Source organism: Ctenopharyngodon idella, chromosome 20 (assembly GCF_019924925.1).
Source record: "Ctenopharyngodon idella isolate HZGC_01 chromosome 20, HZGC01, whole genome shotgun sequence".
NCBI classification, from domain to species: domain Eukaryota; kingdom Metazoa; phylum Chordata; class Actinopteri; order Cypriniformes; family Xenocyprididae; genus Ctenopharyngodon; species Ctenopharyngodon idella.
In genome coordinates this window covers 1934795-1948978 of record NC_067239.1, presented here as the reverse complement: position 1 = coordinate 1948978, position 14184 = coordinate 1934795, and the positions used below count along the sequence as shown (strand labels likewise).

Sequence of the window (14184 nt, the reverse complement as noted above, 5' to 3'; positions counted from 1 at the left end):
AACCGCAAAGGGGGCGCTCGTGAGCACCCTTCTGACGCCTAAAATTGACAAATGGGACACCCTGCAGCAGGGGTGTCCACTCCTGGTCCTGGAGGGCCACTTTCCTGAAGAGTTTAGCTACAATTTGCCTCAACACACCTGTCTAGAAGTTTCTAGTTTGCCTAGTAAGACCTTGATTATCTGGTTCAGGTGTGTTTAATTGGGGTTGTGAGCGTATCCCATCATGCATTATGTTCGGGAACTCACGTGCTCCGTAATCGCGAGATGTCAATGAAAACGTTAAATTCAAAGTTAAATTAATTAGATATTACATATAATTTGGTAGTAAAACAAAGTGTTGCACATTTTATTGGTGCAAAGATGAGTAGGCTGTGTGTATTTTGTACATCATTTGCAACGGCTTTTTATCACTTAATTAGAAGCACCACAATTTCAGTATTGTGTCTTCTGTTAGTTACATAGCGACCACTGAACAGACATTTATATGTGTATTTTAAAATGAAAAGTACTGAAAATAATTTAAAAAAAAATAATAAAAAAAACTCTGCATTTTTTGCAACACTATAAGTGTGTCCCATCGGGTAATCAAAAGTTCTACACACACTTGCAATCGTCACGCCTACTTGAACACTTGGACCAAATACAGGAAATATGTCATGTAAGTAGACAAGTGGTCAAGTGCAAAGACCGCAAGTGTGGGTACTTGAACAGGGCATAACTGCTTTGTTGGACAAAATGGCAGATTCTGCTTTATGACTGGTTAGATCGCCTGTCAATCAAACTCACGGCGAAGGGTCAATCAAAAGTCTGGGCTCAGAAATGTATTTATTTATTTATCGAAAGAAATTAATACTTTTATTGAGCAAGTACGCATTAAATTGATCAAAAGCGACATTTATAATGTTATAAAAAATTTTGATTTCTAATAAATACTGTTCTTTTGAACGTTCTATTTGTCAAATAATCCAGAAAAAAAAAAAAGTATTACGGTTTCCAGAAAAAAATTCAGCTGTTTTCAACATTGATAATAATTTTGAGCACCAAATCATCATATTAGAATTATTTCTGAAGGATCATGTGACACTGAAGACTGGAGTAATGATGCTGGAAATTCATTTCAAATGTTGAGAGACTTTTTTCAAAAATATTAAAGAATCCTTTTGAATGGTAGTGTATGATAAAAAAAATTGAATGACATCATACCCAGGAGTCGTGTTTGATTGGCCGTCTCCTGGTGCTGCTGCGTGGAGATGGTGAAAGGAAAGAAGGGAAGAAGGGCTTCCTCAGTTTGTGCTCCATCAGAACCCGAGTCTTCTCCTCCTCTGAGTAAAGAAGGAAAATAATGAGTATTCCCATGAATTTAACAAGATTAAGACAGACATCAAGCAAACCATTGTGTTTAAACCAATAAATGTACCTGAAACACTGTTTGGTTCAGATTCAGGCTGAGATTCAGGGTCTGAACAGGAAAAGCATGTGCGAACTTTCTTGCTTTTGTCTGCAATGGAAAAATCAAGACATAGAAATATCTGTGCGAATATGTGCCATATATAGCCTAAATAAACAAACGTGGCACAAAACCTCACCTTCCTGTGCGATCTCCCACATATCCAGAGCTACTTTAAAAGCTTGAGCAACTGTTAGAGTCACAGCCTGAGCCTGTGGAGGACACGTGACCGCACAACATCAGACAAGAGTTTGAACAATCACTAGATGGCGCTAGATACCAACTATAGATACGGATCAGGAGGAAAGGCTGTGGCTTACACAATAACCAGTTTAATTAATTAATATGGAAACACAACAATGGTGATGAAGGATTGCAATACTATCAAAATGGAAAGGTTTTAACAAACAATGTTACTGTACATCCAAATATGTTCATGATGTGCATCTGAAGACACTTACTATTTTCTTTTTTTGGCACAGGAAGGCATGGCACTCCAGAGTTTCATTGAACTGGCTTTGGGAGACGTAGGCGAAGACCTTATCCTGAGTTTTGTCTGTTGTGCAGTAAGATATTCTGCAGAGGTGAGAAATAAAAGGCCGGTAAAGACTCATATAATTAAATAACATTTCCAGGAATGAATAATGTACTGACAAGGGTTTATCAATAACTTCAGTGGAAGTGTGTGAAAATCATCAGCTTTGTTTTACAGAGACAATGCAACAAGCTGTTTGAAATTCAGCGACAAAAAAACAACAAAACATCTTCTGTAATTTATTGAGTCAATTCTAACTGCAGTAATAATCGCATCCAGCCATTTAAAGACTGCAATCTCTCAGATCCATATTGGTTTAGAGAAAACTCTTGGAAAACCTAAACCAAAACAGAAGTGAGATGGTGAAGTCAGTGGTTGTTTAAAGAACATGTTTTCATTTTCATTTTTATCCTTTCAATCTTTATTTATTTATTTATTTGTGAAGAGAGCCACTAACAACACTGTGTATATTTCACACCCAATGAGATTTTCATTACAATAACATACATATGAACCATCAGAAATGTAGTAGAAAGTGGACTATAAATGTCATTTTAGGAAAAGAACCAGAATTTAGAGCACCAAATCAAAAGAGCTTGTGTGAAATAATGAGGTACATTAGTGAAGACAGAGCGCTGATCTCACTTCATCTACAGTTGTTAGTGCACTACTTCTGATGCACGACCTAAATAGAAATGCCCAAGACTCTCTATTCCCTTTCTCCCTCCTCTTTCTCTCTCTCTGAACATGGGGGGTGTGGTGAATTATCATTTATTCCAGTCTGTGGTGCATTGCACGACTTCATTATTAAAGAGTGTGAAGCTGAGAGGGAAGGAAACTGGAAATGGCCTGAATTTAGCTTGTTTGTAGCTCCTTTTGAACAGAATTAAAGGAGGAGGACATTTGATCTTAAGCAGCCTCAGCTATACTGACATGATGAACCGTTTTCTTTCGTGGAAATCAAATAGGAAAATCTGAAAGTACTGTAACTCCATGAAATTGAATGCATTACAAAACACTTATTTATGTTTATAGAAGGATTTGTTTCAGTCCTCAAATTTGATTGGCTGAGTGACATTATAAGAGAGCAGCTGTGTTTGTACCACTCCACTTATCTGTGAGTCACTGAATCATTCACTCAACCGATTCAATCAAAATCACTGATTCATTTTGAAACGTAACAGCACTCCTGTGTGTCGCTGGAAGATGCACAAATGGCAACATTATATTTTGCTGTTGAATGACTTTCTTCACATTTTCATCTTTTTTTTTCCTTTTTCTTTTTTTGCGGAGGAAAAAACAAATGCTGCATCCCAATTTGCCAACTTACTATACCCTAAAAGTAGTATGTACTGTTTTTGTGAAGAAAAAGCACAAACTTTTGAGTGTGTTGCAGAAGAGTAGGCAAGCTTTGCCTTGTCAATCATCTTGTCACAGTTAAAATCCTCCACATTCAATTCAATTTCCTACCGTTTTCTGGGAGAAATATAGTCGCATGGTGATCTGTCAGTCATGGGACTTTTATGTGGAGACTCTCCTCATGTTTGCATAATGATGTATTTAAAAGTTAATGACCAAACGCATCGTTATAAAAGTTCACAATGCTGTTGCAGATGAAATATAATGTGGATAATATTGAATAAATATCTTTTCGTCAGGTTAGATGATTATTATCACTCAAACCACTTTATTTAAAATGCTCGGTCTCACACATCTGCCATGTTTGTAGTTTTTTTTAACACTTTTTATTCATGTTTGTAGTTCTAATCGAATACTCGTCCAATGCGCATGGGGTTGTGGGCAATATTAGCTGTTAAAAATGTGCACGGATCTGCACTTCGGACTCTAACCGGAAAAAGTAGACCATCCAGGTATCTTTGGAATACTCATTTCAACATACTATGATTTGGGACACACTAATTCTAATTTTGAATACTATGTAGGACATGTCAAAGTAAATGGCAATCTTGTGTCTAAAATTTAAGGTGCTTAATATTAACTTTTTAATTATAGGGCAATTTTATTTATTTTTATTGTCAATGTGTCCTCATACAGTACAGTAGGATCTGATAACAGAAAGGTCTATGAATAGAAAACAAAACACAAAGAAACTGAATCCAGGTCAAGTGAAAAGCAGAGATACAGTAAAGTGGCAATGCACATCCAAGTGAGTTTGGCCTTAACATGAAAGCTGTCTGCTTTTTGAGCCTTTAGGCAAGGAGGAGACACTCGCTTGTTAAACTTCAACAAAAACATATAGAGCCTCAGTCAGGTCACGTACATTGTAAATAGAAGAAAACATGGGCCTTCACATAAACAACTCAAGGGTAACAAACATGACCCTGTGGCCCTGACTAGCATAAGAGCTTCCAAATTTTCCAAATGCTGCTGATTTCATTAAACAGAGTAGAGAGCAATGTAAGGCGAATATATATATAAATATAGTTCATTCTGATTCTCGAATCTGATTGGCTGAGAGGTCTTTCCAGCCATGCGATATTCTACCAGTATCACCACAGGAACCGTTTTACCATTTGAATCACTCCGCTGTCCACATTCTCACAGCGAGTGTCATGTTGGACGAACAAACCCACCATATTTTTACAGATACTACTGGTATTGTGTCACAGAATGTAGTTTTAAGAGTTTTTAAGGCAAGAATGTAGTTATTTAGAACTCAAATATGCGACATATGTAAACATAGTGCCTATTTGAACATTTGTTTAGATGCTTTTGGAGATGCAAGCTCCAGGCCCTCAGCGGCCGTTCAGCGCTCATGTACCCGCAGAGAACAGCAGTCCTTCAGGAATTTGCCGCTGACTCGTATGTTGATAGTGTTTAAACATGAGGTATAATTTGTTTTGGGTATATCAAACAGGCAATCTTTGATCTTATTAATCTATTACTTGTTCCAGAGCTAATCAATTTGGATTAAGGGTTATATTAAGTTTTATAACTTTATATTTACATTGAACTAAAATCCTGTACTAACTAGAGCGCTGCTTTTGTACGTTTGACTGAACTGTTTGCTTGTGTTTATTTCCTATTGTACAAACTTCTTATACTGTTATAATGGCTATTGTTGTTCATTTAAATATTATTGTTCAATAAATAATATTTTATATAAATAACATGCTATATTTGGTATTGAGAAAGGGTCAGTTAGTGATTGTGATTTCGATTTCAGCGAAAGTTACATTAATACGCCATTAAATGGCGGCAAAGACCGTCTTTATGAGTCAGTCAGTCACAAAGACTTTTATATTGAAAGGGACTGAAACAAGGATGTTGTTTTTACTTTAAACAACATTTTACAAGACGCAACTGGCATGCATTGACTAGCGCTGTCATGGGAAATCCCCTTAAATGTTAAAAGGACAAAGACAAAGATATCACTTTCCTCAGAGGACATTCAAACTCATTTTGTGATTATGAATATAAGATTGACCTGAAGAATATTAGGTAATACGCTCACTTTAAGTCGATCTCTCTCTCATAATACTCTACTCTACATAATACAATAAGCTTCAATGAAGTTACTAGTTCTAAAGCGTTAAAGTGACGTTAAACTACGCCCGAATCACAGCAGTGCTGATATAGAGCAATGTTACTCGTGTGATAGGTTATTGCTTATGTAATTTATAATGTTATAAATATATAAAACATAAAATAAAATAAATATATGTAGATACATAAAATTAAATATAACATTTATGAAAAAAGTCCTTGAATACGGAAAAACAACAAGCCCTTTGCAGTGGCATGGATTGCTCCCTCAGTGATGCCCTACTGACCCCCCTCTCTCCCGAACACATTACAGTGGAATATGATATTCCCAGAATGGGAAAAAAGCCAAAGTGGGTTTAATCTTTTCATGAACCCCCATACAGTTAATGCGGGACCATAGTGAATCTCATTACACAAATCACTGTGCAAGATTTGTGGCTTGGGAAAATAAAGTCTTGCACACAAATACAGATGTTTTCTTTTCAAGAGACAAGCTGGCAGTAGTGAACATGATGTGTGTATTTGGATAAAAAGGCACATAAAAATCCTAAATTGCAGCGAGCATTGATGGAAATGAAACAAAAGCAGAAAAAACCTTTCAAACCTTTACAATTTGTGATGTAATAAAGCTGACAGCTCCTACTGAGCCTAGACAAACAACATCATCTCCTATTTTTCACTAAAAATAGAATGGCTGTGTTTTTTTTTCTTCATTATTTGTATATTCAGCTGTGGAGAGGGGGATGGGAATCAAAGGAGTGAATAAAGATGAGGAAAAGTATTCATATCATCAGCAGCACTAATATGTTTCCTTCTTTTCAAACCCCCACCACTTCATTCAAGATGCTCTCATTTATTTCACTGTCAGTGAGAAGGCAGAGAATACCCATGATTCTGTTCTTCACCCTCCAAATGGTTGTCCAAGACCCCCTCAGGGTCCCGGTTGAAATAGCATTTATTATAGCATTCCGACTGAACTCTGATTTCATGGTCCCCTGGTACTTGTGTTTATTCTCCAGCCTCCTTTGAAAGTCAAACGGAGTCTGTGTGATCAAAGTCTACACTGATTACATTCTGCTGTATGAGAGCCGTCGCTCCAGGGTGTTTTCTCTGGCTGTACCTGGATCAGGCTAATATACAGACACAAAAAATAAGAAGCAGAAACTCTGTGCAGTGGAGAGCAGTTTGTCCTCGACGTGAGCTCCCAGAATTCCTCTGTCTTACACAGGAATCCATATGTCATCACACTAAAGAGCCAGAAGCCCACGGAGCCTCTCTGAAGGAGCGGCAGGACAGAGACAGGGATGGAGGACTTCCAGGAACAAGGACAGAGTGTTTTGTGTCAGACCTGATGCTCTGCTGCTAAAAAAAATTAATTAGTGTTTTGGTCTTCATTACCATTAAAAAATATCAAAATATCCTTAAATAAATCCTTATCCTCAAGATACATTTATATTAAAACTCACGAGGTTTATATTTCTAACCCCTATGAAAAATATAGTTCATGAAGAATTATTCAAGTAATATGTAATTTTGCTTCTTATATCAATTTATTATGCTTTAATTGCCATTTTAATTTTACATTCACTGATATTAAGACTAGAGAGAATATTCAGTATCTTGAATTAAATTTATTTTTCTTTCCCCTCTGGAATTTCTTTTCCAGTGTTGTAAGTGTAAACCTCAATAAAAATTGCTAGAACAAGCAGAAACTAAAAAAAGAAATAAGAAAAAATAAACTTTAAAAATTCTCTAAGTAATATCTATGCAATTTAGCTTATCAAATAAATGTATTTTGCTTTAATTACCATTTTAATTTTACATTAACTTATATTAAAGACTAGAGAGAATGTACAGTATCTTAAATTAAGTTTATTTTCCTTAATTCCATTTTTCTTAAAACAATTTTATATTTTTTTCTGTTGTAAGCGTAAACGTAATTAAATAATGCTTAAAATAATAATAATAAAAATATAATTCAATAAAAATTGAAATAATTTAAATCTTAAAAAATGTAATAATTATTTTTTCTTCACATGTTGGTCAAAAATGACTTCATTTATTGTTTTCTTTATTTCAATGAAATGAATGTACTATATTTTAGTTCAATAATGTTTTTTGTTTACTATTTTGTATTTTTAGGGGATTTTATGGTACTAAATTATATTTACGCTTTAGATATAATCCATTTATTTACTAGTTGAGCATAATTTCCAACTCAAACTGTCATAAATTTTGAATGCTTTGGAGCACAGACTTTTTGTCTCTTTTCAAAGACGACACTTGGCAGATTACTGCTGAAGTGAAAAAAGTTAACAAGAATTTTATGTTTATTGTCATGAAAAATGCACAAAAATACTATTTTCAATTTTTATATGAAATATATATTTTCAAAAACACTTACTCTAAAACTGCAAGAAAACCAAAGCCATAAATCAAAAAAGCTGTGTTCCAAATTTGAGCTTGATATCTCAAAAAATGAGCTTTCAGTAAGGTTTTGTTTGGCCGCAGTACCAAACGTTTCCACTAGATGAAATTTGTCTCCCATTCATTTCCAATGCGCTCATTTTTTAGCGCGAGGAACACAAGTGTGTGTGTGTGTGTGTGTGTGTGTGTGTGTGTGTGTGTTCACACAGCAAGTGCCAAAACCTTTACCAAGTTTCGTACCATTCTGATTAAGTAAAAAATTCTAAACAAACAAAACGTAAAAATTTTCAGTCAAACATGACCGAAGAGCACCAGAGGGTTAAATAATGAACATATATGCAGTTTTGTGTCTCAAATAAATTTAGGCCACTTTTACTGGAAAACAAGAATAATTTTTGCATTGTAAAAGAGAGACAGAGAGTGTGTGTGGTTTATGTACTGTATGTTATGGGAAAGGATTACAGATTCCCATGATTCCCGTGACTGTGTCTCTGGTGTCTCTGATAAGGGGATCAGGGCGCTCCTCTCTGAACTCCAAACCCCCTCATGCCCACTGAATAAATCACCTCTCTCTGACACAGTCAGGATCAACCACAATCTCACATTTATGAATACCATCCAAGCAGATCACCTCTTGCATCAATATTTGTTTGACACACTCAGATGTTAATGATTCACTGGTTAATGATCTCACTGCAGACCTTGACCGACTAAAAATCTTTAAGCAGCTGATCTGGAGTGAGTGAAGCAGGGATGTGTAATGCAATAATTGACTCAATGGCTTTAAAAATCCTGAGAACATACAGAACAACGATATTCTTTGTCAGGTGCTTCATGTGGTTCAATCTGCTGGGTTTGACAAAAATATGTCATAAATATAATGCAAAAAAAAATATATTTGTTATAAAATGTATACAGATTTTATAAATAATAAATAAATTATACAGTAAATCATGTTTAAGGGTTAGATCAGGAAAAAAGTCAGAATTGTGAGTTTATAACTCACAATTCTGAGAAAAGAAGTCAGAATTGTGAGATGTAAACTTGCAATTGTGGGGAAAAAAGTCAGAATTGTGAGATAAAAAGTCGCAATTAACTTTTTTATTTTTTATTTAGTGGAGGAAACAAGCTTCCTTAGAAAATGGCTATTTTAAATTATATTAATATTTCACAATATTACTGTTTTACTGTATTTTTGAGCACATAAATGCAACAGAAACATAACTTCTTTCAAAAAGTTTTTGAGTTTTTTAAGGATGTCTTTCAATTTGCACCACACTGTGATTTCCACATTATCATAAAAGAGCACAGATTGTGTGATTTTGGTTTTACCTGTAAATGGAGACGTCCTCGACGAGGTCATTGGTCTCTGTGTCTGAGATGATGATTCCCTTGGGGGAGACAGTGAGGGTCACTTTCCGAAACTTCTTTGCACTGGCCCGAGCCTGCATGTGGTTGACAAGGATAAATAATGTGTGTGTGTGAACCTCGAACAAACATCTTTGTCATAGCCAGCTTTAAAATGTCACTCATAACTCACTGACCATAAACAATAACCAGAAAAGGTCAGCGAAATATGTGTGGGTTATTAAATCCAGCTCCACAGGTACAAGAGCTGAAAAGAGATGACGCGTAATAGATCAAATTCATCTTCTGCCTTGTTTAAGTGGTGTTACTGTGATCCCGGCATATGAACACACTCTGCTGGCAGGAAGAAAAGAGGCCAACATGGACGAGGGGGAAATTATGGTTGAAATGCAGAAGAGGAGAGAGAGGGACTCGTCAAGGACAAAGGAAATCAGGCAAAGCATATCTGGAGGGTCTTTCTCCCTTCCCAGGAGACAGTAAACACTGAATTAAAGCACAAATGAAACTCATCTCGCAGTCTGACAGTCAGTTTGGAGAGAAAGTTGTCACGTTCTGATTCAGTTGTGCTGATGAAGGAAGAAAAATCTCTTTTTCATTTGCTTTGTGAAGAACAAGGAGTTATATTGTGTATTTAAACAGGAAACAGACTGTACTGAAAGACTGACTCTTTTGTTCATCTTTGTGAGGCCCTAAAACTACTGATCAAAAAGCTTTTGTTTTCTGTCTTGTTCTGTTTAACCCTCTGTGAACACTTGTTTTGTTCGTGGTCAAAAGTGACTGAACACCTGAAATGTAACTTTTTTTATTTTCAGTAAAATCAATGTAATATATTTTTGTTCAATAATATTTTTTCTTTTTCATTTTGTATTTTGAGAGAATTTTATGGTAATAATTAATATTTATGCAATAATTATGATTAATTTTCAAAATGTTTTTAATAACTTTTCAATTAAAGCTGTATTTCATGTTAAAATAGAGATTATGGGCCCTATTTTAACAATCTAAGCTCATGGTCTGAAGCTCATGGCGCAGGTGCACTTAGGGCGTGTCCGAATCCACTTTTGCTAGTTTAACGATGGGAAAAATGGTTGGCGCACCAGGCACATGGTCCAAAAGGGTTGTCCCTATTCTCTCAATGAGTGATAGGTGTGTTTTGCGTGTAACGTGCAATAAGCCAATCAGAGTCTCATCTCCCATTTCCTTTAAAAGCCAATTGCACTTGCACCATGGCGGATTCGCTATTTACATGGCGGAATTTGCAAGCAGAAAAACTGAACGCTTCTCTAGCGAGGAAACGGATCTGCTCATGCACGAGGTTAAAGCTTTAAATGACAAAAAAAATAAAATAAATAAATACTGCACATTGACTTTAGAGCAGGTTTCAGTTGGTCAATGGCGCAGTCGTTTTCAGTTGCCTCAAAATAGCAACACGCCAACAATGCACCTGAACACACCTCGTTTTCAGACCAGCACACCCATGGGTGCACAGATGGACACGAGCGCATTTGCTATTTAAATTTGCTATTTTAACATCAAAATTCAACAAAACTTAACAGAAATGCTTTATCAGAGCTTAATAAACCTGAATTCAATCTTCTGGCTTTATTTTGCCATATTGTTACAGCTACACCAGTTCATTTGTGTGAATGATGTAGTGTAGTGTAGTGTGTGTAAGTGAGTGTGTTTGAGTGGGTGTGTCTGTTTTGTACTCTCAGTGTTTTAGAGTTTCACCCATTCATTGCTGTGCAGTTTTTTGCTGCATCGTAGCTGATTTGTAGATTGTACAATCAAAAAATTCTCTGTATTTTCGTATTTTTGCCTATTTCCCTTTCATTTCCTATGGCAGCCATTTTTGACCACGAACAAGACAGGTGTGACTATTTTTTTTTTTTTTCTTTTACAACATTTAGCTCACATATGACTGTCATAAAAGTCACAGAGTTTTGTACCATTGTGATGAAGTAGCAGTTTTTTACATTTCCAACTACAACTTTTTTTTTTCGGTCTAAAATGACCGAACAACACCAGAGGGTTCAGTTTGATTCTAATGAGAACCATCAATAAATTCTTTACAAAGTTCTTCTTGTGTCCTGCAGTAGCTCAATAAAACAAAAGAAAAAAATTATTTTACATTATTAATAATGTGTAATAATAATGCTTATAATAATTATTATTATGTGACAACATCATTTTATACCACTACAAATTGGCAAAGGCATAAAAATGATTTAAGTAAGATTTTGTGCCAACTTGGATCATGATCATTCCTCACTATTCCCGCTTTCATTCTGCTGACTGACCGTGGTCACAATCCTCCTGATGGCAGCCGCTGCCATGTCTTCTCCTTTAGGCTGGCCAACCAGAGTCATGCCCAGATACTTCACATTGAACACCATCCCTTCCAGGAGAGTCTCCTTGGTGTCCGTCCAGTTCTCTGGGAGCTCTACGACACAAAATAAAACATTTTTCCTTTTTGAGTGAACTATTCCTTTAAGAAACAAACTAAATGTTTAACGCTTCAAATATCAAAGGCTCAAAACAAACTGCCTGAAATGTGAATGTGGATTTATTGATTAACACTGCAGGATATCACAAGAAAGACGCCTGGAGGCCATTATGAATGAATTACTTTTTTGATGCAATAAATAATGATCAGCTGCATTGGCAAAATGTGTTTTTTCATTTAAATACATCCATTGAACCTAGGTGGCAGGTTTCACACCTTTCCATTAGGAGAAGTGGGGCTCATTCCCATGTAAGGAGAACTGTGCCACACACTGAGCTTTAAATAGCTTTCTGGTCCCATTTGGGTCCAATACAAAGCCCTGCAGGAGAGCGGAGCTGGATCAAAAGATGTGCAGAATGAACCTGACTACAGGACATCCACTGCAATTCTGAAGCAAAAATCTATATAAAGCAGGCACTGAAGTGCTGGACCTTCACCAATGGTTATATCAGTGTGAATTATTGATTATTATGCTTTCAAAATGACAAAGATTCTTTATTATTATTTCATTTTATATAAATTTCTTATGGTAGAAAAACCATCAGAACTGCAGGAAGAGAGCACTGAAAATAGTTCCTCTTTGATCATTTATATTCATTGTGACAGGTAAGACAAAGTTTGTCTGTTTTAAACATCAATAAACTCTTTAAAAAGTTCTTGTTGACCTGCAGTAACTCATTAGAATTTTATATATATATATATATATATATATATATATATTTGTAATAATGTATAATAACAATAACAATTAGGGCTGTCAAGCTATAAAAATTTTTTAATCGAATTAATTACATGATTTGCTGATTAATTAATTGCAAATTAACTGCACATCAAGTTTGGCTGAGAAATGACCCCAAAAAGATCATTTAAAGTCATTATCGTGGTAAATGAGAAAAGCATCAAATAGACATAAAAAAAAAAATCCGATGCATCTCAAACAAGCCTTTTGACACATGCTCCAGTGTCATGAAAAACCAAGTCCCCCCAGGAATTGGGCATCCTTTAGGACCCAGGTGGTAATGCCTGATCAAAAGTTATCTTTATGGTTATAATTAACCTATTTCACTATTGTACGATGTTTATTACATTAAATGCACACACAACATGCTTGAAATAAAAAATGAATGCCTATGTATTGCATAATAAAACAAACTGGAAAAAGATACTGGAAGCAAAAACATACTTAATATAATAATATAGCTGCAAGCAGCAATTATCGGGGCCAAGCACACAAGAGGCACTAGAAGCCAACCAACATGGCTGGGAACATCAGACCAACTGCAACAGTGAGATATTAAAGACCTATTAAGATCATTTTAGGCAAAAGAGCTGAAAAATCACAAATACAGTCAATAATAAAGATTTACTGGTTTATCACTTCCGACCAATAGGTGGCACTGTGATTAAATTAATGAGGTATGGTCAGAGTGAGGTGACAATGACACTCGCAACGTTTGGTGTCAATATGCCAAAGCATTGCAGAGATACAGCTTCAAGAGTCGGTTTTGCATCATGCCTCAAATTCGTTGCTCCGGTATACAAAAACGGTTTGACGTATCGACTTGAAATCCATAATAACGGTCCAGGAGGAGTTCGAAAAAGTAGGTTTTTAAAGAAAAACAATATGGCGGACAGGAAGTTCAGCCGACTATGGCAAATTTGATATCTATGTTCTCAGCATGACCCAAGGAATCTACTGAGAGTAGTTTCATTACAATAGGTTAAAATAGTCCAAAGTTATTAGCATTTTTGTAAATTTTGTTATAACTTTTGACCACAAGGTGGCGCTGCGCCGAAACTGTTTGAGTACTGTCAGGGCATGATGCCAAAGACCCATACCGAGTTTTATAACGATACGCTATGCATTTAAAAAATACAGCATTTTAGCACAAAATTCAAAATGGCCGACGGTCAAAGTGGCCAATATGGGAAAATTTGATATAATTTGACTCAGCATGATGCCCCGAATCAAATTTATGATTTTTGGACAAACCCATCAGAAGTTATAAGCAAAAATAGCCATTTTTTGTATCTCCAGACCAGTAGGTGGCTCTGTGCCGAAACACTGCATGTTGCCTCAGGTCATGCTTGTGATGACATGTACCAAGATTGGTCTGAATACGATAAAGCATTGTGGAGATACAGCATTATGTCTATTTTCGCAAGTGCTACGTAAAATTTGTTCGCATGTTTTTCGAAAACGGTTTGAGCAATAAACTTGAATTCCATAACTTTTTGTTGGCATGGTCTGAAGATGATCTGGTTCAATTTTCGTGTAAATCGGAGTAATGGCCTAGGAGGAGTTCGAAAAAGTAGGTTTTTCAGAAAATTCAAAATGGCGGAAAAATTTTCATTTTTTCAATTTTCAAATTTTGGACAGCTGGTGGTGCTAGA

General features: G+C 35.8%; 1 protein-coding gene and 1 long non-coding RNA gene across 5 annotated transcripts in view; one reads left to right on the top strand and one right to left on the bottom strand.

Annotated features, from left to right (window-relative positions):
* LOC127502251 (uncharacterized) overlaps window positions 1-14184 on the top strand; it is a 114072-nt gene that overhangs the window by 9096 nt on the left and 90792 nt on the right. The gene's annotated exons all lie outside the window — the stretch shown is intronic.
* si:dkey-71h2.2 (low density lipoprotein receptor adapter protein 1) overlaps window positions 1-14184 on the bottom strand; it is a 40640-nt gene that overhangs the window by 6432 nt on the left and 20024 nt on the right. For all 4 annotated transcript variants that reach the window (XM_051875015.1, XM_051875014.1, XM_051875016.1 and 1 more), the window contains exons 2-7: window positions 11585-11727; window positions 9249-9361; window positions 1909-2023; window positions 1587-1659; window positions 1418-1498; window positions 1204-1322 (exon numbers count right to left, since the gene is read on the bottom strand). In XM_051875015.1, the coding sequence (XP_051730975.1) occupies window positions 1204-1322; window positions 1418-1498; window positions 1587-1659; window positions 1909-2023; window positions 9249-9361; window positions 11585-11727 (644 nt within the window). The remainder of the gene's footprint in view (window positions 1-1203; window positions 1323-1417; window positions 1499-1586; window positions 1660-1908; window positions 2024-9248; window positions 9362-11584; window positions 11728-14184) is intronic.